At 34.6% G+C, this 22,411-nt stretch overlaps 1 protein-coding gene and 3 non-coding genes across 4 annotated transcripts in view; all 4 read right to left on the bottom strand.

Annotated features, from left to right (window-relative positions):
• The window catches only part of LOC126699438 (rRNA 2'-O-methyltransferase fibrillarin 1-like), a 48,126-nt gene extending 34,197 nt beyond the window's left edge, over nt 1-13,929 (bottom strand). Inside the window, exons 1-6 of the mRNA XM_050397268.1 lie at nt 13,552-13,929; nt 12,935-13,030; nt 12,716-12,793; nt 12,442-12,618; nt 10,924-10,992; nt 10,425-10,590 (exon numbers count right to left, since the gene is read on the bottom strand). Of these exons, the coding sequence (XP_050253225.1) occupies nt 10,425-10,590; nt 10,924-10,992; nt 12,442-12,618; nt 12,716-12,793; nt 12,935-13,030; nt 13,552-13,908 (943 nt within the window). The 5' untranslated portion in view covers nt 13,909-13,929. The remainder of the gene's footprint in view (nt 1-10,424; nt 10,591-10,923; nt 10,993-12,441; nt 12,619-12,715; nt 12,794-12,934; nt 13,031-13,551) is intronic.
• On the bottom strand, nt 11,631-11,696 carry LOC126701316 (small nucleolar RNA snoR60). The gene has a single exon (XR_007647297.1). It is a non-coding gene; the product is annotated as a small nucleolar RNA snoR60 (small nucleolar RNA).
• LOC126701318 (small nucleolar RNA snoR60) lies at nt 12,028-12,099 on the bottom strand. The gene has a single exon (XR_007647298.1). It is a non-coding gene; the product is annotated as a small nucleolar RNA snoR60 (small nucleolar RNA).
• Nucleotides 13,930-21,739: 7,810 nt separating the features above from the next.
• TRNAL-CAA (transfer RNA leucine (anticodon CAA)) lies at nt 21,740-21,823 on the bottom strand. Its single transcript has one exon. It is a non-coding gene; the product is annotated as a tRNA-Leu (tRNA).
• Between the last annotated feature and the right edge of the window lie 588 nt (nt 21,824-22,411).

Here is a 22,411-nt window from a genome sequence, read left to right as displayed (position 1 = left end):
TTGATATAAAGTAAGAACAATTTAAATCATTAAAGAAAAACTATTGTGGGAAAAATCAAATCACATAAATATTATTGATAATCCTTAACAAGGTTTCATCTTCAACTCTAATTATAAATTTAGCTACTCATAGTAATTGAAAGAAAACACAAAAATAAAATACTAAACATTAAATTAGACAAATAAAATAAAACTAACTGTCATGGAAGAAAACCAAAGAAGTAGCCGCACTCTCTATGTACAGCCCTCAGCCCTAGCACTAGCCTCCCTGAATTTTGCCCTAAAGAGTCTTTAAATAGGTCAATGAATCCTATTACAAGTTGAATTCCTGTTTGGAGAAAATCCCAGATTTTTAGGCTTCACTTAACCGATGGTTTTGGCCCATTTAACGTCAGAATTTGGACTTTTGGTAAACTACAAAGTTGTATCCCTTTAAGTTAAAGTTCCATCCCAACTTGAATCATCTCGATTGGACATCTGAGCCGAAAGTTATGCCAAAAATACTAACTGATGTGCAGTTTGGAATCCTAATCCGAATTGGACTTGGATTTGGTGCAAATTTCCTTTGATTCCTTGCTCCAATTGGACTTAAATTTAATTGGGTTGGTCTTTTCTTGAATTCATGCCTGGCTAAATGTAAGTTGGCTTGATTCAATTGGCCTAGCCCCACTTTGCATGTAAAGCCCTTATTACCTACAACACAAAGATATTATATAATCAGTCACAAAATAACATAAAAGTAAGGGTAAATATGTAGATATGTGAGTACTTTATTGTATATATTTCATGCACATCAGGGCCGGAGATTACTCACTTTGTAAAAGGGGGCCGAAGATTACTCACCTCTTTTTTGCAAATGATTGCCTATTGTTTTGTAGGGCAACCTTGGCAGAATGCGAGAAAATAAAAAATATATTGAACATTTATGAAGCTGCCTCTGGTCAAATGGTGAATAAGGACAAGACTACTCTATTCTTTAGCAGAAACACAAATGAGGCTACCCAAGAATCAATCAAAGTCTCCCTTGGTCTTCCGGCTATCCAACATTATGAGAAGTATTTGGGATTACCCTCCTTTGTTGGTAGGAACAAGAAGGCTTGCTTTACTCACATCAAGGAAAAGATTTGGTCCAAGATGCAAGGATGGAAAGAGAAGTTGCTATCTCAAGCGGGCAAAGAAGTCATGATAAAAGCAATGATCCAATCAATACCGGCCTACTCTATGAATGTTTTTAAGTTGCCGGTATGTCTATGCAAGGACATTGAGGCAATGATTCAGAAATTTTGGTGGGAAAATGGTGAAGGAAAAAAGATTCATTGGGTAAAATGGAGTACACTTTGTTCCTCAAAATCAATCGGAGGTATGGGATTTCGAGATATAAAAATTTTCAATGAGGCCATGCTTGCAAAGCAGATTTGGAGACTTTTCCATCAAAAACACACCCTGCTGTACAAGGTATTTAGTGCTAAGTATTTTCCGGGAGGTAATATCTTAGATACACCAATGCCTACTAATTGCTCTTATGCTTGGAAAAGCATCCTACAATCTAGGAAGGTGATATAGAAAGGAGTTGTTTGGAGAGTAGGGAATGGGTGGAATATAGACATTTGGGATCATAATTGGTTGCCTGAACTTGGTATGAGCAGAGTGGTGTCGCCAAAAATTGATGAAGGGCTAAACCGGGTGTGTGACCTCTTTTATCCTAATACAAAAATATGGAATTGAGAGGTGCTGCAGAACTCATTTTACCCGTGGGAAGCTAAAGCAATAAGGAACATTTATGTAAGTGAGATGTGCAACATGGACTGCCTTGTTTGGCCCAAAACAGCTGATGAGTGTTACACGGTTAAGTCCGCATATCAAATGCTTGCAACAGAGGTGATCAACGAAGCGCCATCATCGTCAAATGGGGAAGATTCGAAGGTGTGGAGGAGTATTTGGAAGATCAGAGCACCTCCAAAAGTCAGGCACTTCATGTAGAGAGTAGCAAGGGATTCTCTACCTTCAAGACAAAATCTAGTTCGACGGAAAATCGCCTTAGACGAAACGTGTTCATTGTGAGAAGAGCAGCAAGAAATGGTCATGCACGTGTTATGGTTGTGCGACCAAGCCAAGGTTGTATGGAAGTCCGTACCTAGCTTCTCACGTTTGTACCAGACTAGGTATCGGTCTTTTTTTGATCTATTTGAAGTGGTGCTTGATCACAGATCAGGCTTCATAGTTGCTTTGTTTTCAACCATAGCTTGGAGCTTATGGCAGCGACGGAATAAGATTCGGGTGCGACAACCTTCATGGCCTCTACATGAAATCAGCAAAAAAGAGAAGGAATTAGTGGTGGAGTTCTTCGACAATCATAAACGACCCCTTAGGACAACGGTGCAACGTCCCCAGGTGTGATGGACAAAGCCTCCACAGGATTTTTACAAAGCCAATTTTGATGCAGCTCTCTTTGATAGCAGTAACATGGCAGGAATAGGAGTGGTGATTAGAGACTATAATGGAAATGTTATTGGTGCTCTGAGTCAGAAAATAGCTTTGCCTCAATCAATAGAACATGCAGAGGCACTTGTGGCAACTCGAGCTGTGGCTTTTGCAAAGGAACTCAGCTTATTCAAAGTAATATTTGAGGGAGATTTTTTACGGATAATAAAAGCTATTAACACCAAGGAGCCTTGTCATACTCTGTTTGGCCATATCATTGAGGAAATATGGAGTTTGAGTTCCTCTTTAAGGACATGTAGCTTCCAACATGTAAGAAGAGAGGGCAACAATTTGGCACATGCCTTAGCTAGACGAGCAGTTGTATCTGCAGATACTGATGTATGGGTATAAGAACTATCCTTGGATTTGGATGATGTATTCAATCTTGATTTAACTTAATAAAATTCACTTACTTGATTCTCAAAAAAAAAGTTTAAAATAGAAAAAAATTATACATATGGTAAGTAGTGATTAGTGGAATATAGAGTAGTACACAAAAAGTAGTACAGATGATTTACATTCATGGTAATGCTAGGGACAAATATTTTTACTATTGGTGGTGACGTTGAGCTCGTAAATTTTTTTTTATTTCTTATTTTTTATTGTTCATTATTATTCTTAACTAGTTGCTAATTCGTGCTATGCATGGAAAATTACCTATTTGTGAAGTAGACTAAAATAATTTTATAAAAAATTAAAGAAACTACACCATTGCATGAATTGCTATTGTATGACTTCAATTTGTGTTATAATTTGATGAAGAAGTCATTGCTTGAACGTGCAATGTTTTATAAGAAATTTGTCAGACAGTTTCAGATACTTAAAAAAAAAACTCAAAATTTCAGATATTAAAACTTCTGAAAGACCAAAAAAATATTAAAAAATCAGATGATTCACTGCTTTGAAATTATTGAAACAAAACAAAATATATATGACTAAACAATAGAGAAATATAAGAGAAAGATGGGTTACAATCAAAAAAATAATTTCAATTATTGCAATCTTTTTTATCTTGTAAAAAATGGCTAAAGAGAGTTTAGTGGTTCATGTACAAAAATTACTTTTAAAAAATACATGAAAAACCATAATATATAATAAGTGTCCTATACAAAAATAGAAAGATATATAGTAACATTTATAACTGAAATGAGGAGTCATTGTGCGATAAGATATTGTAACTTAGTCTAAGTGGTATGGCTAAGATATATAGTAACTTAGAAAGTGGTATGGCAAGTGGTAGTAATGCTCTATCGTGGGTTAATATCATATTTTGACTCTCTTTTTTAAACAATAAAATTTGGAATTCGGAGCATCTATTGTACAATTGCAATGTCTTGTTATTTATATTTAAAAAAGCAAGATTTGAAATTTTGAATACATTATCTACATTGCTTTATTATATTATATGTGGGGCCAGAGAACTTGTGACCCCGGCCCACTTTACGTTAGGGCCCAAGGCCCGAGCTGAGAAGGGACATTGCCAAGGACATACAATGAAAGTCCAAATGGCCTAGAGATATAGCCGAGGACGATTCTGTTCTCGGCATCCTAAAGCACTTCTAGAAAAAAGGGCAAGTACGGTATAGGAATAGTTTAAGGAAAAACTGAACACCTCCGCATTGATGGAGAAAGGACCCCTGAACATGGGGCGACGAAGGACAAGGGAAAGGCTGCCATTACTGCAATTAAATACTCTGCGCCTGACATAGCAATGCTTTTCAGCTTTTGCAACCACCTCCAACCACTTTGGGTATGGGCTGATAGGACAAGTATCAGCCCTAGAAAGCTGAACCTCCACGTGGACGTTAGAGAGAGGGTAAAAGTTAGTATAAAAAGAGAAAGAAGCAGTCCAGATAAGGGGACTGGGAAAAAAAGCCAAGAACCAGGGCCTCCCAGGCCATGCCGAGGAGAAAACCTTCTTAGGCAAGCACGGTTCATCCTTGTGCAATTACCATGAACACCATGACCAACTACCGTCCGGTGACTAAGACCTAGCCTTTCAACCCACTCTCTACAAATTTTATTGTTTGGGCCTTTAACGTACGAACCCAATATCAGTTTGGGATCGTTACAAATTGAGTCCTTACAATTGGCGTCGTCTGTGGGAAAGGCTTGTGCGTTGGCACAGGCGGAGGTAGGATCAAGCCCCTGTCTAACAAGGGTTTGCGAAAGTCCCTCCATCATTTCCAACAGCTCGCTGTTGTTGCCCTAGTATAAAGTTCCACTAGGGACTACGCTTCGAAGCGCCAGTGGCACGAGCAGTTCTAGGGGCTTCCAACATCATGTCAACGCCCCACACCTTGGTTTAGGGGCTAATCTTAGAAACTATTTAAAGAAAATCTGAGTTTTGGACAGAGCCAAGGTATTGCATGGTCCTCGGACTCAAACCTATGGGGAAACCAACTACTTAAAGAAAATCTAAGTTTTGGATAGAATCAAGGTCTTGCATGGTCCTCAGACTCAAACCTATGGGGAAACCAACTACTTAAAGAAAATCTAAGTTTTGGACAGAACCAAGGTATTGCATGGTCCTCGGACTCAAACTTATGGGGAAACCAACTACTTAAAGAAAATCTAAGTTTTGGACAGAACCAAGGTATTGCATGGTCCTCGAACTCAAACCTATTGGGAAACCAACTACTTTAAGCAAAAATCTAAGTTTTGGACATAACCAAGGTATTGCATGGTCCTCGGACTCAAACTTATGGGGAAACCAACTACTTAAAGAAAATCTAAGTTTTGGACAGAACCAAGGTATTGCATGGTCCTCGGATTCAAACCTATAGGGAAACCAACTACTTTAAGCAAAAATCTAAGTTTTGGACAGAACCAAGGTATTGCATGGTCCTCGGACTCAAACATATGGGGAAACCAACTACTTAAAGAAAATCTAAGTTTTTGACAGAACCAAGGTATTGCATGGTCCTCGGACTCAAACCTATGGGGAAACCAACTATTTAAAGAAAATCTAAGTTTTGAACAGAACCAAGGTATTGCATGGTCCTCAGACTCAAACCTATGGGGAAACCAACTACTTTAAGCAAAAATCTAAGTTTTGGACAGAACCAAGGTATTGCATGGTCCTCGGACTCAAACCTATGGGGAAATCAACTACTTAAAGAAAATCTAAGTTTTGGACAGAACCAAGATCTTGCATGGTCCTCGGACTCAAACCTATGGGGAAAACCAACTACTTAAAAAAAATCTAAGTTTTGGACAGAACAAAAGTATTGCATGGTTCTCGAACTCAAACCTATGGGGAAACCAACTACTTTAAGCAAAAATCTAAGTTTTGGACAAAACCAGGGTATTGCATGGTCCTCGGACTCAAACCTATGGGGAAACCAACTACTTAACGAAAATCTAAGTTTTAGATAGAACCAAGGTATTGCATGGTCCTCAGACTCAAATTTATGGGGAAACCAACTACTTTAAGCAAAAACTATAAGTTTTGGATAGAATCTAGGTATTGCGTGATCCTCGGACTCAAACCTATAAGGGCTATGAATGTTGTCAGGAGCGTGGCAAAGCCTCCTAGTGCTCGGCGACCCTCTCGGATGGTTCATTTTAAGTTACCCATCCTCGGGTGATCACCCCATATGCAATACAGAGCATTCAGCTGTTATCTCGGTTAGTCTTATATGTTTAACCTACTTCAAGTCGGCATTATTGTGCCTATTAGTTTTAATAAGTTCAAAATGATAGCTCTTCGTTAACAAAGGTTTCGGCCCTAAGTATTGTTCAAAAGAAAAGGATACCAACACACCCGTTCACAAAATAATTATGGAAGAAATGAAAGAACACACAAAATGAGATAAAGTTATCTTTTATTAGACAAAGAAGTAGTACAACGTACAATAAGGGGCTTAAGCAAGCCTATACCAAAAGCTAACTACAGAAGTAAAAAGAAAAGCAAAAAGAAAAAGATACAGGGGAACGTTAAATCCTTTAAATTCTGCTCTAGCAGCGACTAAGCATGTCAGGATGGCCCCAGTGATGGAAGAGAAGAAGAAGCGGAGGCAAAAGGTGGCACCATTGAAGGAAGAGAGGAAGAAGCAGTTGAGCCTAACCCCCGTACCACCTCTTACTGCAATCAAGCAGGTTTCATATTAGCAGCGCTCGAGAGAGAGCCGATGGTACTGATGATAAGAAACCTCAGTGCTGTCACACCAAAAATTTGATGCGACCTCCACCTGCTTCGGATTTTGGTTGAAGGAAGAAGAGGCTCCTTTCTTGCCTTGTCAAGAGAAAAGAGTGTCTTGAGTCTTTGTCTCTCTTACCCTGACCGGGCCATCTTGAGTCTCGGGGAAACCCAATGCTTCTGGAGAGGGTGTGGTCCCTTTGCCCTCATCCCAAATTTGACCATATCACTCCCCAGGGCTTAGTCACACTAGTAACAAAGGCTATGGGCACAACTGGAAAATTAGGGATTTGGAAGGCCTAAAGGGTCTACCAATAAAGAAAATGACCTCCCACCGCACTTCTTATATGGGGGGTAAGCCTGGTGGCATTTAATCTGTACAAATCTCTAAGAAAAGCTACAAACGAGATAAGTCCCACCCAACTCCCAACGCCGTCTTCAACCGTTGGATTTACGTCGCCTCGTAAAGGGAACTTATTAAAGATGCGCCTCGTGCACCGAAACAGCAAGAACACGGCGTGAGTAAAGCTAAGGGAATGTCTCATAACAAGGAGCATGTCCCAGTAAATGAAGAGACACCGGCATTAATGAAGGACGAGGCTGGGCAAGCCGTGACATAGGCCCAATGTCACCAAAACCCTCCTCTCCGTCCGAGGGGCCGGACAGCAGGATTTTAAGGGGCTATTGTGGGGCCAGAGAACTTGTGACCCCGGCCCACTTTACGTTAGGGCCCAAGGCTCGAGCCGAGGAAGGACATTGCCGAGGACATACAATGAAAGTCCAAATGGCCTAGAGATATAGTCGAGGACAATTCTGTCCTCGGCATCCCAAAGCACTCCTAGAAAAAAGGGCAAGTACGGTATATGAACAGTTTAAGGAAAAACTGAACACCTCCGCATTGATGGAGAAAGGACCCCTGAACAGTGGGTCGATGAAGGACAAGGGAAAGACTGCCATTACTGCAATTAAATACTCTGCGTCTGACAAAGCAATGCTTTTTAGCTTTTGCAACCACCCCCAACCACTTTGGGTATGGGCTGATAGGACAAGTATCAGCCCTAGAAAGCTGAACCTACACGTGGACATTAGAGAAAGGGTAAAAGTTAGTATAAAAAGAGAAAGAAGCAGTCCAGATAAGGGGACTGGGAAAAAAGGCCAAGAACCAGAGCCTCCCAGGCCATGCCGAGAAGAAAACCTTCTTAGGCAAGCACGGTTCATCCTTGTGCAATTACCATGAACACCATGACCAACCACCGTCCAGTGACTAAAGCCTAGCCTTTTAGCCCACTCTCTACAAATTTTATTGTTTGGGCCTTTAACGTACGAACCCAATACCAGTTTGGGATCGTTACAAATTGAGTCCTTACATTATATATATATATATATATATATATATATATATATATATTCCTATTTAGATACAATAGAATTTAAAACCTATGACGCACATTTCTTAATTATTACTAAATTTATTATCAGATTAAGATGCTAATAAGTTTTTTTTAGATATAAATGTGTTAGGTAATTTATACTCCGATTGTGCCAATTAACTAAATCATTAAACCTAGGTTATTTAATCTAATTATCATTATGGCTATGGTTAAACAACAAAAACTGTTGTTTAAATAACACAACCACAACAAAAACTATTGAAAAAAAAATCCTAATATTTTGATTTTATTTGTTCAAAAAACCTATTATTCTATGTGAAAAAATAGTGGTCTGATAATGTTATATTGGGGCTACATGTAATCACCCAATTTCAAGGATGATTAGATTAAAATGCACTTTTGTGAAGACTACATCTAGTTATGATTTCTCGAATGGGTTTAAAATTTCAAACCCTGTGGCGGCTCCAAAAATTCTTTTCAGGGTGGTCATTAAAAAAAAAATTAATAATAAAACTTGAATATATTAACACAACTATTTTTGAGGAAGGCTATTACCACAACTATTTTTGGCATTATCTAGAAGTAGACATTGTGGAAGTAGTTGGCATTTCTCTTGTGGTATTTGTATTCCTTATTTTAAAAATGGGATAATTTCTTTGCCATGTGACAGAAAAAAAATTACCATAGAAATAGTAGTCTTTTACTGGAATTGAAACTCAATGTGTTATATCCCATATCATGACATCGTTTCTGTTTAAATCAAATCCTATATTTTGTATTCAAAATAATTTAAAATGTCCACTATTTGTAAATTGTTTTCTCACAACAATAATTCTCCAATGACCCCATCTCTCCATTAATATTTTTTTTTTATCAATCTCTTGATTCTTTCACTATTTAAAGTTCAAACTCTAGGTTTTTGTTATAAAATTAAATCTGTTAAATAATTAAAAGAATATAGAAAGAAAGATTGAAATCTATATAATTTTTTAAAAGCAATTAAGGCACTAAGTAGACAACTCTCCAAGTATATTATTATGGGTCATGTTAATGGGTGCCCTAAATTGTTAATAAATTATATTATGAAAGTTTTTAATACCACTTTCATGAGAAATATAAAAAACTGTCAAAAAAGTTAATTATTTTATCATTTTTTCATAAAATATTTTTCAAAAATAGTTTATAAACTAATGCACTTAGGACATTCATTAACATTTTCCTATTATTATTTTGAGTAATCAAATTATTAGATATGGAAAAAAAATCGTTTAAAAAATGAAAAATCATTAAGGGCAACTGAGTAAATTAGGGGTGTCCACGGGTCTGGTTTATGCCTAACCCGCAACCGACCTGCTTACATCGAGTGGACGGTTGAACGATTGACTGCCGACTGCAGACGACCTCGGGTCAAGTTGGATCGATCTCCGGTAGACAACGGTTGGGTCGATCGGCCTTGGTGTAGAGTTACAACCACCGGATCATTGCCAGATCGAAGATCAAAACCACCATATCAAGCCCAGATTTGAGCAAAAACTTCATCTCATCGCTGGATCTAAGTAAAAATCGAAGCAAAAGCACCACATCAAGCCTAGATCTGAGCAAAATCTTCATCTCACTGCCAGATCTAAGCAAGAAAACCTAGATCTTCACCAAATCTATCCAAAAACTACCAAACCTTTACTGAAATATCGATGAATCTAAACGGATCTAGGTAAATCCAGCCTTCTTTCATGGGTTTCGTCGATCGGATCGGGTAAATCGGGTTTTGAAGAAGAAAACCCGCCATTCGACCCACCTTAAGTCAGTTTTTGGTGGCAAAGACCCGTCTCCGATCGTCATCAATGTTGAGTCAACCAGTTTTTGGGTCGGCTCGAGCGGTTTGGGTGGGTGGGTCGATTTCTGGGTTCCGATGGATACCCCTAGAGTAAATTTAACCAAGTATTAGAAAGATATATTACAATTTAAATTTATATTATATTAGTATTACAACTTTATTTTGCATCCAATCTTGTTTTTAAATCTTGCCTTCCTCGAATTGAAATTTGGACTTCACCATTGATACCAGTAGGCCCGTTTGTATTGTTTTCCTAGTAATGTTTTAAGTATTGTGGAAATACGTGTTGTGTTGTTTAAACAATACAACCAAACAGGCCAACCTTTCCAAGTACAAACTCTCACCTAAATGCTTGTGGCCCTTTTGATAAAATTAATGGAAAATAACATTGACTAAAATTGACCTCAGGACGCTTTAAGCCTTTAACATTTATTTAGAGAAGTCAATCTCAATGTGCTGATGCACTTACCAACTTGGGTTCTATTCAATTCTAATATTATTAGAGGCCTTTCTCTAGTCACAAACAGGCAAAAAAAAAGCATTAACATTAGATGGCCTACATTGTTCTAGGATGCAGGTTTTGATTTTTTGGGGACACGGTAGCCACCAACCACACAAGCATGATCACGCTCATAAGGTTCAAGAGTAACTTGTTCAGCTGGCCTGAACTGATCCTGCTTTAGCTTATTCACTTCACTGTCAAATACGGCCACAGCAGGCTGTGTGGAATCTATGCAATTAGCCTGAAATGATTAAGGTAGATATCATCAACAAGTACAACACCAAAAGGCAAAATTCTAATTAGGATTTTACTAACGTGTGTTGTAAAGACACACAATAATAAACCATTTTATGAAATTTTTTATCGAGAAAAATGAAAAAGTTTACAACTTTTTTGACAATTTTTTCAATTCTATATAAAATGTTTCAAAAAATGGATGGTTAATGTGTATCATTAACCAAACCCTTTTAATTATTACACTTTGAAATTGTCAAAAAAGGACAAACACTTCTGTCAATCATGTAATCATGAGTCCAAATACATAATCAACATGAGAAAAAGAACATATACAAACCTTGATGGAAATTACAAAATGACCTTCAGCTTTCAGAAAATATGATGCATTCAAAGCTAGAATCCTTGCCTGCAAAGACAATAAAAGGAAAAAACAGATAAAGTATGAAGGATATGTGAGACATATCAGTTTACATTGTCATCTTTTTGAGGGGGTTCAGTAGTTTTAATTACAACTTTTGGTCATGAAGATGTATCAACATGAACAGCATCTTTGTTTATGTTTCTTTCTAGGAACATGGGAGTCTACCACCACCAAGTTTAAATTAAATTTTCCACATTTGGCACTTTGAATTATTCCATGATGCTTCTTAAAGATGGAAAATTATCAATCAGTTGGAATTTGTAAACATCCAAGTACTCTATCAAAACTATCGTTGGGAAACAGGACTTATAAGGGTAGTAAATTCATTGAGCATTCCATTTACAGGTGATAATTTTTTCATTATATTAATATCCATCCTAGAAACCATTTTATTATGCAATTGTCAATTTTTTATATATGTATCTTTAGAATAATAGCCAATTCTTCCTACCTATAATGTAGGAATAAGTGTTCATCTTTGAGCATAGCAAGAAAATTCAAGTGAAAAATACAAGCATCAGAGTATATGCTCATGATGAAAACAGGATTAAAAGTTCTAAAAATTATACATTTGAGTATATATAATAATTATAATAATAATATTGAAGAAATGACTTAATAAAAGCATCAGAAACTCGAGCTTGCATCACCCATTATGTCGGGGATTCCGAGTAACTCATCATATGTGTAATGACATAAAACAAGATACAAAACGTGAAAAATTAAAAGATTCTAGTAAGAATTTACTAGAAAAATGTAGCATTAAATGTTCATCTTTGAGCATAGTAAGTATTTTTTTTTCCCCCTAAATGATATAGATAAGGCCAAATAACCAAACCCCAATGCCTAACAAGTGAAATATACGCAAAAACATTAAATGATAAAAAAAAAAGATACATATACACAGTATTTTTTGAGTAACTTATCATATTCTCAAGATGAAAACCAGATAAAAAGGTAAAAATAATATAATATAATATAATATAAATTCAAACAATAAATAAGACATAACTAAACAACAGCATCAAAAACTCGGGCTTGCAACACCCAATATGTCTTGAAGCGGAATCTAAAGTAACTCATTATATGAGTCATAATATAAAACAAGATACAAAATGTGAAAAATTAAAACCAGACAGATTTGCATATAAAGCTTAGGTTTCTTAACTAAAATATAAATCAAATAAGACATTTACCATTAAAGAATGAAGACAAGGAAAACAAACATAAAACTATGCATCTCAAGTCCAAATGACATATAAAATAGTCAAAAAGAGTTTCAAAAAAGAGCAATCTTTTTTATAGGGACAAACCATGCTTAAATTTGTGAATTTGTTTTCCTAATTTAGACCACTTAATACCTTGGGCATCTCTTTTTGATAGAGACCATCATTTCATGGCCCTATCTATTAAAAAAACAGATAAAGAACAAACCTGATCCGGTTGAGCAACATCAGAAAATATCACATCCACCATGCCAACCAGCATTCGATACTTGGAAGGATGTCTAGCATCTTCAATGATTGGGATAACATTAGTACGCTTCTTTGCCATGTTAACCAAATCTCTACCACTTCTATGAGAAAACTCCACTGCATAAACCACTCCAGTCTACAATTAATCAAAGTACAAAAATTTTTAACTTTAAGCAACTATTTCCAATAAACCAAAGCATGTAAAGACCACATATTTCTCAATAAATACTCACAGGGCCAATAATGTCAGACACGTGAGAGACTGTGGTTCCAGAAGCAGCCCCAAGGTAAAGTACCCGCGCACCAGGTTTCTTCATTTTAGGAAAAACAAGTTCAGTTCTTTACAGATTTTTAAAAATAATAATAACAATAATAAAAATCATAATGAAGCAAAGACATATACATGCAGTACACGAATGAAATGAAATTGAGAACTAAAAAGAGACACTCACAATCCATATATTATCAACCCCACCAAGAATGGCAGAAGCAAGCTTTGAACGAAATGGGTTCCAAACCCTGTATTCAACTTTTGTTCCATCTTCATTCTGTAGAAGCAAAATGAGAGTTTTTAGAGTCCAAACATCAATAGTAACAAATATATTTACTATTATTTATAGGCTTTATTGCTATTCGTTGTATTATTTCAACTAACTTTTTTCTTTATTTACCGAATTTTCGATAATAAATTTTTAATTTCAACAAAATAAGCCGTATTTAAACGGATACATGTAAACAAAACAGAATAGGCTAAAAAAGATCAAATATTCCTGGGTATTCCAACTTTCAACAAATCAGCAAAATTTTAATCACCAAACAATGAACACAAAAAGAACCTTTCGAGCACAAATATATCTACCACTATGAATACAAAAATAGTTTGTTTTGCTTTTGCTGATTGCAAATTTAAAAAATTGGTTTCACCAAAATAAGCTCAAAAGGTAAAACTTTTTCGGCAAAGCTCATTGTTTTAAACTTATAAGCTAATCCTAAACACACAGTAGGGTATACCTACTTCCATAATTTAACAAATATAAATCCACAAACAGTTTTTTAAAATCATAAAGACCTGGACAGAGATCCGTTTCTCGTTGTAGACAGCTTCACCAGGGACCAAATTCTTAGTAAGAATAGCATCGTCTTTACCCTTAGAAAAGAACACACCTTCATGCCTATGAGGCTCAATCACCACCTTACTTCCACCTTTCATTCCACCACCTCTACCTCCTCCACCACCACCTCGGCCTCTTCCACCACCACCACCACCAAAACCACGGCCACCACGTCCTCCGCCACGCACTTTCATGGCACTTCCTCTGTCACCAAACCTTCCTCCTCCTCTGCCTCTTCCTCCTCCATCACCTCTGCCCCTGAATCCACCGCTACGGCCACCGAATCCACCACTACGGCCACGAGGAGGACCCATTGTTGCAACGAGAAAAGAGAGCTAACCACTGAGTGTTTTTAAGTGCGAGAGTCTGAGGCGGTGTGAGTGACTTGCAGTTTTGGGTGCTTTTATAGCGAACATAGGAATTAGGGTTTTTCTTTGGATTGAGATTAGCTGTTGCACCATGCAATAGCTAGCGCACCCTGCAATACCTTTTTAATAGTTGTGATCGAAAGTTAGAAATGTTACTTTAAATATCAACCATTAGATTAAAAAGTTTTTTTTTTTTTAAAGTTAAAAGTTAGAAACGGTAGAAGGGGTTGGTTCTAATTAACTCAACTGATAAAGTCTCTTATGGTTGTATAAAAGATCTAGGGGTCAATCCCCACTTACACCAAAAACTGATTGATGTCTTGGTCTGATGATAAAAAGCTATCATCAGGAGCGGACACTATAAGTTGAAATTCTCTATAAAAAAAAAAAAAACAGCAAAAGATGAAAAAGTTGAAATTTTTTGTGAGGGATTTAAAAAGTATTGCACGTCTAATCCAAAATGTGATTTGTAGAAAAATTTGGATATATTTAATAAGTTAAATATATAAAATCATGAAAATTCAATGAAAATTGTCTAGATTTGAAGTAAAATTTAAATACAATGGATATGTTAAATATACAGATTTTTTTTTAAATTCAACAGAAAATTAATTGTATACATTAGATGTACAGATTATCTAGATTTGATAAAAAATTTAGATACGTTGAATACATTGAATGTACGGAATTGTTAAATTCAACGAAAAATTGCGTCCGTTAGATGTACAGATTGTCTAGATTTAAAGAAAAATTTAGATACGTTAGATATGTTGAATGTACAGAATTGTTAAATTCAACGGAAATTTGTGTACATTAGGAGCTCGTTTGGAAACAACTTATTTAATTGAAATTAAAAACTTTTTTACTGAAAGTACTGTAGACAATCTGTACATTAAATGTACACAATTTTCCGTTGAATTTAAAAAATTCTGTACATTTAACATATCCATTGTATTAAAATTTTACTTTAAATCCAAACAATTTGTACATCTAATATACACAATTTTTCATTGAATTTTCATGGTTTTGTACATTCAATGTATTAGAGGAATTTAGGGCTCTAGTTTTTTTTTTTTTTTTTTTTTTTTTTTTGGGCCAAAATGGAAAAACATTGTAAACACCCTAGATTTGGGTTAAATACAAAAACATCCTGTATTTATTATTACTAGCTATTAACGCACAAAATAGTTTAACAAAAGTTAAATATTTACTTACTTAAAGAAATAATTGTTTTTTATTTTTTGATGGGAATTAATAATCACTTGAAAACAAATAAAGCTTCACCTTCTACTTATAACAATGGAAATCTTGAGATGAATAATTCAGCTAAACATAAAACAAAGCTTGAGATGAGCCAGAAACTTAAATTAAATTTAAACACAAATAATTAAAAAAAAAAAAAAAAAAAAAAAAAAAAAAAGGTCTCCAAACAAAGAATAAATCTAGCCTATCTAGGTGGAATCAAAGAGAAAGAACACTGGGGCAGTAAGGATAAAAAAATACAGCCCATGGTTACTCTTGCCATATAGGAAAATTAAAACTTGCAGATTTCAAATGCTTTAAGATTCAGCTGTTGCGCTTTTTCATCTTTTTCTTGGTCCACAAAGGACCTGGTTGGTTCATCAAATTGAGAAACAGGTGATAGGTAGATTAAAAAAAATAAGAAAGAAGTTTTAAGGCTAGTTTATGAATGAATCTTGTTTCTTTCATAGATCCTGACTTTTAATATTTAAATCATTTTAGGGGTTTTAAAAAAGAAAACTCTTTACTTGTAAGGATTATATCGAGTGAATTGCAATGTGAAGCTGCTGAAGTTGTTTTATCATCCTACAAAATAGCTTGAATAACTTCATTGAACTTAACATACAAATACAATCATTCAAAAACTGTCAGCATGCTATACCGGAAGAATTACGAAATTGGCTCCAACAATCAATTAGCAATTGAGGTTAAAAAAAAAATGTATTTTTGCTGAAGGGTTTCATCATTCATGCTTCTAGCTTTGACATATAATATGATTTCAATGTAAAAGGTCCCAACATTCTAGGCCATTGTCTGAACTACTTAATAAAAGCAATGAAAAAGATTTTTCTTGAAATGGGAATGTCAGAAAATACACCTACCATTTACATTATGAAGAAAAAATTCAAATGATTAAATCAATGTGTCATGTGCTTGTTGCTGGTGGTTGGTGCTAGAGTCCAAAGGGTGTTGGCTCATCCCTCTCGTCAGCCAAGCAGTTGTGGAAAATGCATGTACTGATCAAACTCAGAAACTTAGTGTAAGTGGAACTGTGGAAGTAGAACTAAATGCTGTTTTGATTTGTTTGTTTTCTTTGCTTTGCTGCTTGCTTTCTTCTTCTTCTCCTTTTTTTTTTTTCTCTATTTTTAGAACTTTCTTTGCTGCTAGCTAGGTCATTTTTATATTAGGGATTTACTAATGCATGATTAATAAACAATTTTATTTTTTATTTTTTACAGAAAAATGAAAACTTGTCTAATTTTCCTGACAACTTTTTTTTTTTTAATTTTTATAAAAAATTTTAATAATAAATAACCGATATATATCCTAAAAGCATACACTAACCGACCTCTTATATAATTATAATACAATTAGTTTTTTTAGAAGGTACAATAATAATTTGTTGTCTGGTTGCTGCATTAAAATACTGTGACTTTCAATCCATTTTTTCTGGGTAAATAAATCCATTATATTATATACTTAACTCTTAAGGCCTATTTAAACAGGCTAGCTTCTTTGGGGGGCCAAGAATTGATGGATTGGATGGTTTTTGTTTGATATGGATTAATTTGATTTTATATTGTACTAGTAATTTATTGGCAAGAGAGAGAAAAAAATACAAGCAGAGTAAAAGACAATGAGAAAGGACTGGTAAAATAAGAACATGCAGATCCCATATGCCTGTCTGCTCTCCACAAGCAATACAACCATCAATCATAGCCGTTTGATATAGTGCCCGTTTGGTTCCACTTTTTGAGCCCAAAAAGGGCGTTTTCAAAAAAGCTCAACCAAGACTTGCGTTTGGTAAGCTCAAAAACGCAGCTTTTTTATAAAAGTTGCGTTTTGAACTTTTATAAAAACTGAGGGCAAAACGCGGAAGGAATATGGACCCTCAGGGGTCCATAAATCAAAACGCGCTATGCGCGTTTTGTATATTACCGTTGCAATAACCAAAAAGACCGAAATACCCATCAGTTCTCTCACACCCTCATCTCTCATCTGTGTCTTTTTTCTTCGTCTTCTTCCTCTTCGTCTTCCTCTGCTTCTTCACCGGTCTACCCCCACAATCAACAAAACCCATTTCAACCTTTGATATTCCGAACACAGAATGAACAAAACCAAACCAAAAATAACTCAAAATCAACACAAAAACAACTTAAAATCAACTCAAATCCGGAAAACCCATCCCAAACCCAACTCAAAATCAACCCAAAATCCATAGAAAAAAAAAACCCAAAATCCCAAAATCCTTATGTTTCAATCATCTTCATCTTCATCTTCATCATCATCATCTTCTTCTTTGGAGTGTGAAAAAAAAGAATAAAGGATGAGTTCTGGCGTTGGTTCCGATGGTTCCGATGTGTTCCGATTTGAAGTGCTAAGAGGAAAAAAAGAAAAAAAAGAAAGAAGAAGAAGCAGAGCTGTGTTCTGGACCGAAGTGCTAAGAGGAAAAAAAAAAAAGAAAAAAAAGAAAGAAGAAGAAGCAGAGCTGTGTTCTGGACCGAAGTGCTAAGAGGCAAAAAAAAAAAAAAAAAAAAAAGAGAGCTGGGAATGTTCTGGACTGAAGATGGTAGAGGAAAGAAGGAAAAAGGAAAAGAAAAGAGTGTGGCTACGTGGGTGGATGAGTAAAAAAGAGGAGAAAAAAAAAAAAAGGAAGTAGAGCCACGTGTGTGGAGAGAAAAAAAAGGGAGAAAAAAAAAATTATATCATAATATTTTCATAATATTTTTACAATAAATTTTAAGGTAGGCTATTATTAGCTAATATTGGTGAGAAAAAAATAATTTTTTTAGAAAGAGAAAAAAATAATTTTAATAGTATGTTAAAATTAAAATTACTATCAATTTTTATCACAATATTTTTACAATACTTTCACAATAAATCTTAAGTGGTAGGTTATTATTAGCTAATATTGGTAAGAAAAAAATAATTTTTTTAGAAAGAGAAAAATTGATTTAAGTATGATGAAGTAATTGATTTAAGTATGAAACAAACTCACATATAAAAAAATAAAAAAAAAGTATGAAATAAATTCCCTTATATATACATTGTCCTTTTTGGTCATTTACCCCTCAAAAAGCCACTTTTATAAGTGCTAGCCAAACACTCAGCTTTTTCATTATGCACTTTTACAAAACTCTACTTTTTCATTATGCACTTTTTCAAAAAGCTGAACCAAACTCACCCATAACCGGAGCTTCTTTGAGATTTCAACCTAGTACGGGTAATATCTACGTGGGAAATGTTAACTGGCACTATGTTGTGAATGAGTTATTAAGGTGTGTAATCAATTAAAGATTTGAATGAATTTATGAGAGAGTCTAAAAATATCTCTGAAGTTACAAGTGAGACTCGAAATTTTTAACTCTAGTGGCTGTACACCTTATAATGTCAATAACAAATCTGACATAAAGTAATTTCTTAGTGGACAATTTACAATGCCTATTAACACAACGCTACTTACATATAACTCTAAGAACTAACGGACACTAGTTACTATTTTGTCAGTAATTACTACCTCACACCCTTAGTTGATGATTACTCCACAATACAAAGTTCTTGCATAGTGGAGGAGGGGGCAAGAGCCGAAATTCAAGTTTTCAAAAGGAAGTTTCATACACATATATATTTAGATTAGGTTAGAATATAATTCATATCTTGTATAAAAATAAAATAAAAAAAATAAAAAAACCTCACTTAATGACTGCAATGTTTCTTTTTTTTTTTTTCTTTTTTTCTTTTTGTGATAGGTCTCATCACATTTCTTTTTGTAAAGTTGTGATTTACAACTATGTTTTATGTTGGCTTTATTTCATGACAAAAATTATTGTATTTGCTTTAATTTTGTTCCTTGTATTTTGTGGGATTTTATTATATTGAGTTTAGTATTAAGTTGGTGAAAACTCAAGCTTAACTAAAGATGAGTGCATTTCGCGACTAACTTGCGAGAAGGGTTCCCGCGAAAAGGGCATGTGAGGAGCACATGACAGGAAGCTGAAGAGCCGTGCCACGCTGTCGTTTTCGCGAGGGTCTTGCGAGTAAGGCCTTCCCGCAAGGTAGTTGCGAAATATTCTACTTGAAGGATTTTTGAGTGTGACTTTCTTACCCTTCACTCATACTATATATACCCTCATTACCCACAAATGTAAAGGAGGTTATTCAGAGAAAAAAAAACCCTAGATAGGTTTTCTACAACACACATACCCATCTTTTAGAGAGAGAGCTACCTATTCTTAGTGAGAAATCATTGTAGCCTCTTCTTATTCCCTCTCCCATTGTCATACCTTGAGAGGAGATTTATACCCAAACACAACCCACACATTTTTAGAGTGTAAAGAGTGTTTTGGAGTTTGGGAAACTTTGGGGAATTGCCAAAAGAAGCCGATAAGGCTTAGTGGATGCAATCGGGTGTATTGCGGGATCCGGAAAGCTAGACAAGACACGGTTTTGAGAAGCCTTGTTGGAGTAGGAGCTTGGAGAGCTTAGGTACATTGGGTAGATTAGACTTGGAGGGTCTCTCGCTATCCTATGTATCCCAACTGATTGTCTAGTAGATCGATTACCGCTTAGAGGGCGGCGAAGAGGTTTTACGCTGAGTACTTCAATTTCCTCTTCGATAACACATCGACGTATTATCTTGTATTTGCATCTTTCTTCCCTACTCTTTTACCTTTCATTTTACTACTGTGTTATTATGAATATGGGTTAGAGTAATTTGTTTGTTTATACGCTCGCATTTACTCTTTTCTGCACTTAGTATAAGTTAGAGTGAAATTTATTGAGCCGTAATTTTAATTTGGGGGTCTAAATAGCTCTTGTGTTTTCACACATTTTAGAGCATTCACTTTTATTTTAGTGATTGATTGACAAACGCATAAATAAACTTCATTACACAAATGTATAAATCTTAAAAAAACTTTTATAAATAAATAAATAATAAAAAAAAGTTCTAAACACAAAAATCTCTTCCTCTCCTTTTATATGGGTTTGAGTTAGTTTATTTATTTCAAGGAAAAAACAAAACATGTCAATTTTGAATCTGCTTTTAAAAGAAAATTTTTGTTCAAAAATTTTAGCTTTTAATTGATTCTATTATAACTAATTATTATGAGAAATGATATGTTCACAATAATTTCACAACATTTTTATAACAAATTAAATCCTAAGTGGCAGATTATTACTGATTGTTATTATTGGGGCAAAAAAAGTAATCTTAATGTTAGATTCAAATTTGAAACAATAACAACTAACCACCTATGATTGTTGTGAAAATGTTGTGGACGTAGCATCTCTCAATTATTATTATTTGTTTTTTGGTTTTAATTGTAAGGAAATGCTATGTTCACAACAAATTTTAAGTGACAGATTATTATTGGTAGTTATGGTGGGTAAAAAAATAATTTAAGTTGTAGATTCAAATTAGAACCAATAACAACTTACCACTTATGAAGTGTTGTGAAAATATTTTAATCGTAACAATTCTATTGTATTGTAGGCTAAGATAAAATTTAATGGATTATTGAAAAGTAATTTAAGGCTAATATATTTAATAGTTGTTATGGGTGGGAAAAAAAGTAATTTAAGTTGTGGATTCAAGTTAGAACCAATAACAAATTACTACCTATGAAATGTTGTAAAAATATTTTGAGCGTAACAATTCTCTTGTATTATAGGCTAAGATAAAATTTAATGGATTATTGAAATTTGAATATAGTTTTGTATTACAAGTTAATTTTAAATCATTTTTGTGTAATTGATTGTATTCATTTGTGTCTCTCTTTTTTCTTCTTTTTTAAGTGCTAGGTCTCATAACATACAATTGTTCAAAAATTGTCAGCATACTATGCAGAAGAAATGATGACTTTGGCTCCAAAAATCAATTAGCAACTGTGGTGTTAAGAAAACAAGGTATTTTTGCTGAAGGGCTTTTTGTTTCTAGCTTTGAGATATTATAAGATTTCAGTGCAAAAATCCCATCATTCTAGACCATTATGATATATAGTCTGAAGACTCTGAACTACAATTTTAAGGCATAAGTATAGAAGCATTGCCCAAGAAGACAACATATAAAACAATAAAAGATGTATATAAATATAAATATATCAACACATTAGCCAAAGGATGAGCAATTTCTTCTAGTGAATAGTGACAAATGTTCAAATGATTTTTTTTCCCTGTTTTATTTATAAATGAAGGTAGAACAAATGTTCAAATGGTTTTCTCCTTCTTCTTCTTCTTCTTCTTCTTTTTTTTTTTTTTTTTTACCAGACACCAGTAGTACAATAATGGTCCTTCTAAAAAAAAAGAAGTACAATAATGGTGGTAGTGTAAAGTGTAAACCATAAAACTTCTCTATTGGATTGAGTTTTGAATTACCAAGATAATTTAATCAAAGTAAAGACCTTCATTATACTTGAACCCAATTTTCATCCAATGGCAATTTTCCCAGAATTAGTGGCATGTTCTTTGCCAAAGCGTTAGTAAAGTGCAGGAAAAAAAAGGGTTGGGGGAAAAAAATAAAATAAGAAGAAAAAGTTGTCAGAAGTGGGATTTGAACCCACGCCCTCGTTAGAGGACCAGAACTTGAGTCTGGCGCCTTAGACCACTCGGCCATCCTGACCCAGATGGTGAATCCGTGAAGCTTTTTTAATTTAATATTTAATTCATTTTTATAAAATATCCACCATCAATATATAGTTCCTTCATTTTCCTCATATGTTGGACTGGATTGGAGAAACCAAAACACTTGCCTTCTCAGTCCTCATTCTAAGATCTTACATCACAACTTTTCTCCCTCCATTCAAACATAATGTCTATAATTGATTAAATATCTCACTAATTTTAAAATTGCTTCACTTAAAAATGGCTAGCAGAAATTAATTCCTTTCAAATAAATCCCTTCGATAAAATTTTTAAATTTTTGAATATTCATGTTCATTAATTAATTGGTGTGCATTTTACATGTATCATCACAGTTATCAATTCACAACACATCCTACTAGAACTAGTAAATCACACCATGTTTAATGGAACATAAGTTAGTAGAGACAATTTGACTTTTGACCGCACCGTAAATAAATGGGAGAGGGGGAAGGGTGTTCCTTCGCATATATATATTTTATAAAATTACAATACTTATATCCAAGAAATGAAATTAATTTAGGGATGTACATTAAACCCAATGATTTGCTGAACACAACCTAATCCT

This window comes from Quercus robur, chromosome 9 (genome assembly GCF_932294415.1).
Source record: "Quercus robur chromosome 9, dhQueRobu3.1, whole genome shotgun sequence".
Taxonomy (NCBI): Eukaryota; Viridiplantae; Streptophyta; class Magnoliopsida; order Fagales; family Fagaceae; genus Quercus; species Quercus robur.
Note: the sequence above shows the minus strand (reverse complement) of the source record. Positions and strands in the feature narration are given on the sequence as shown.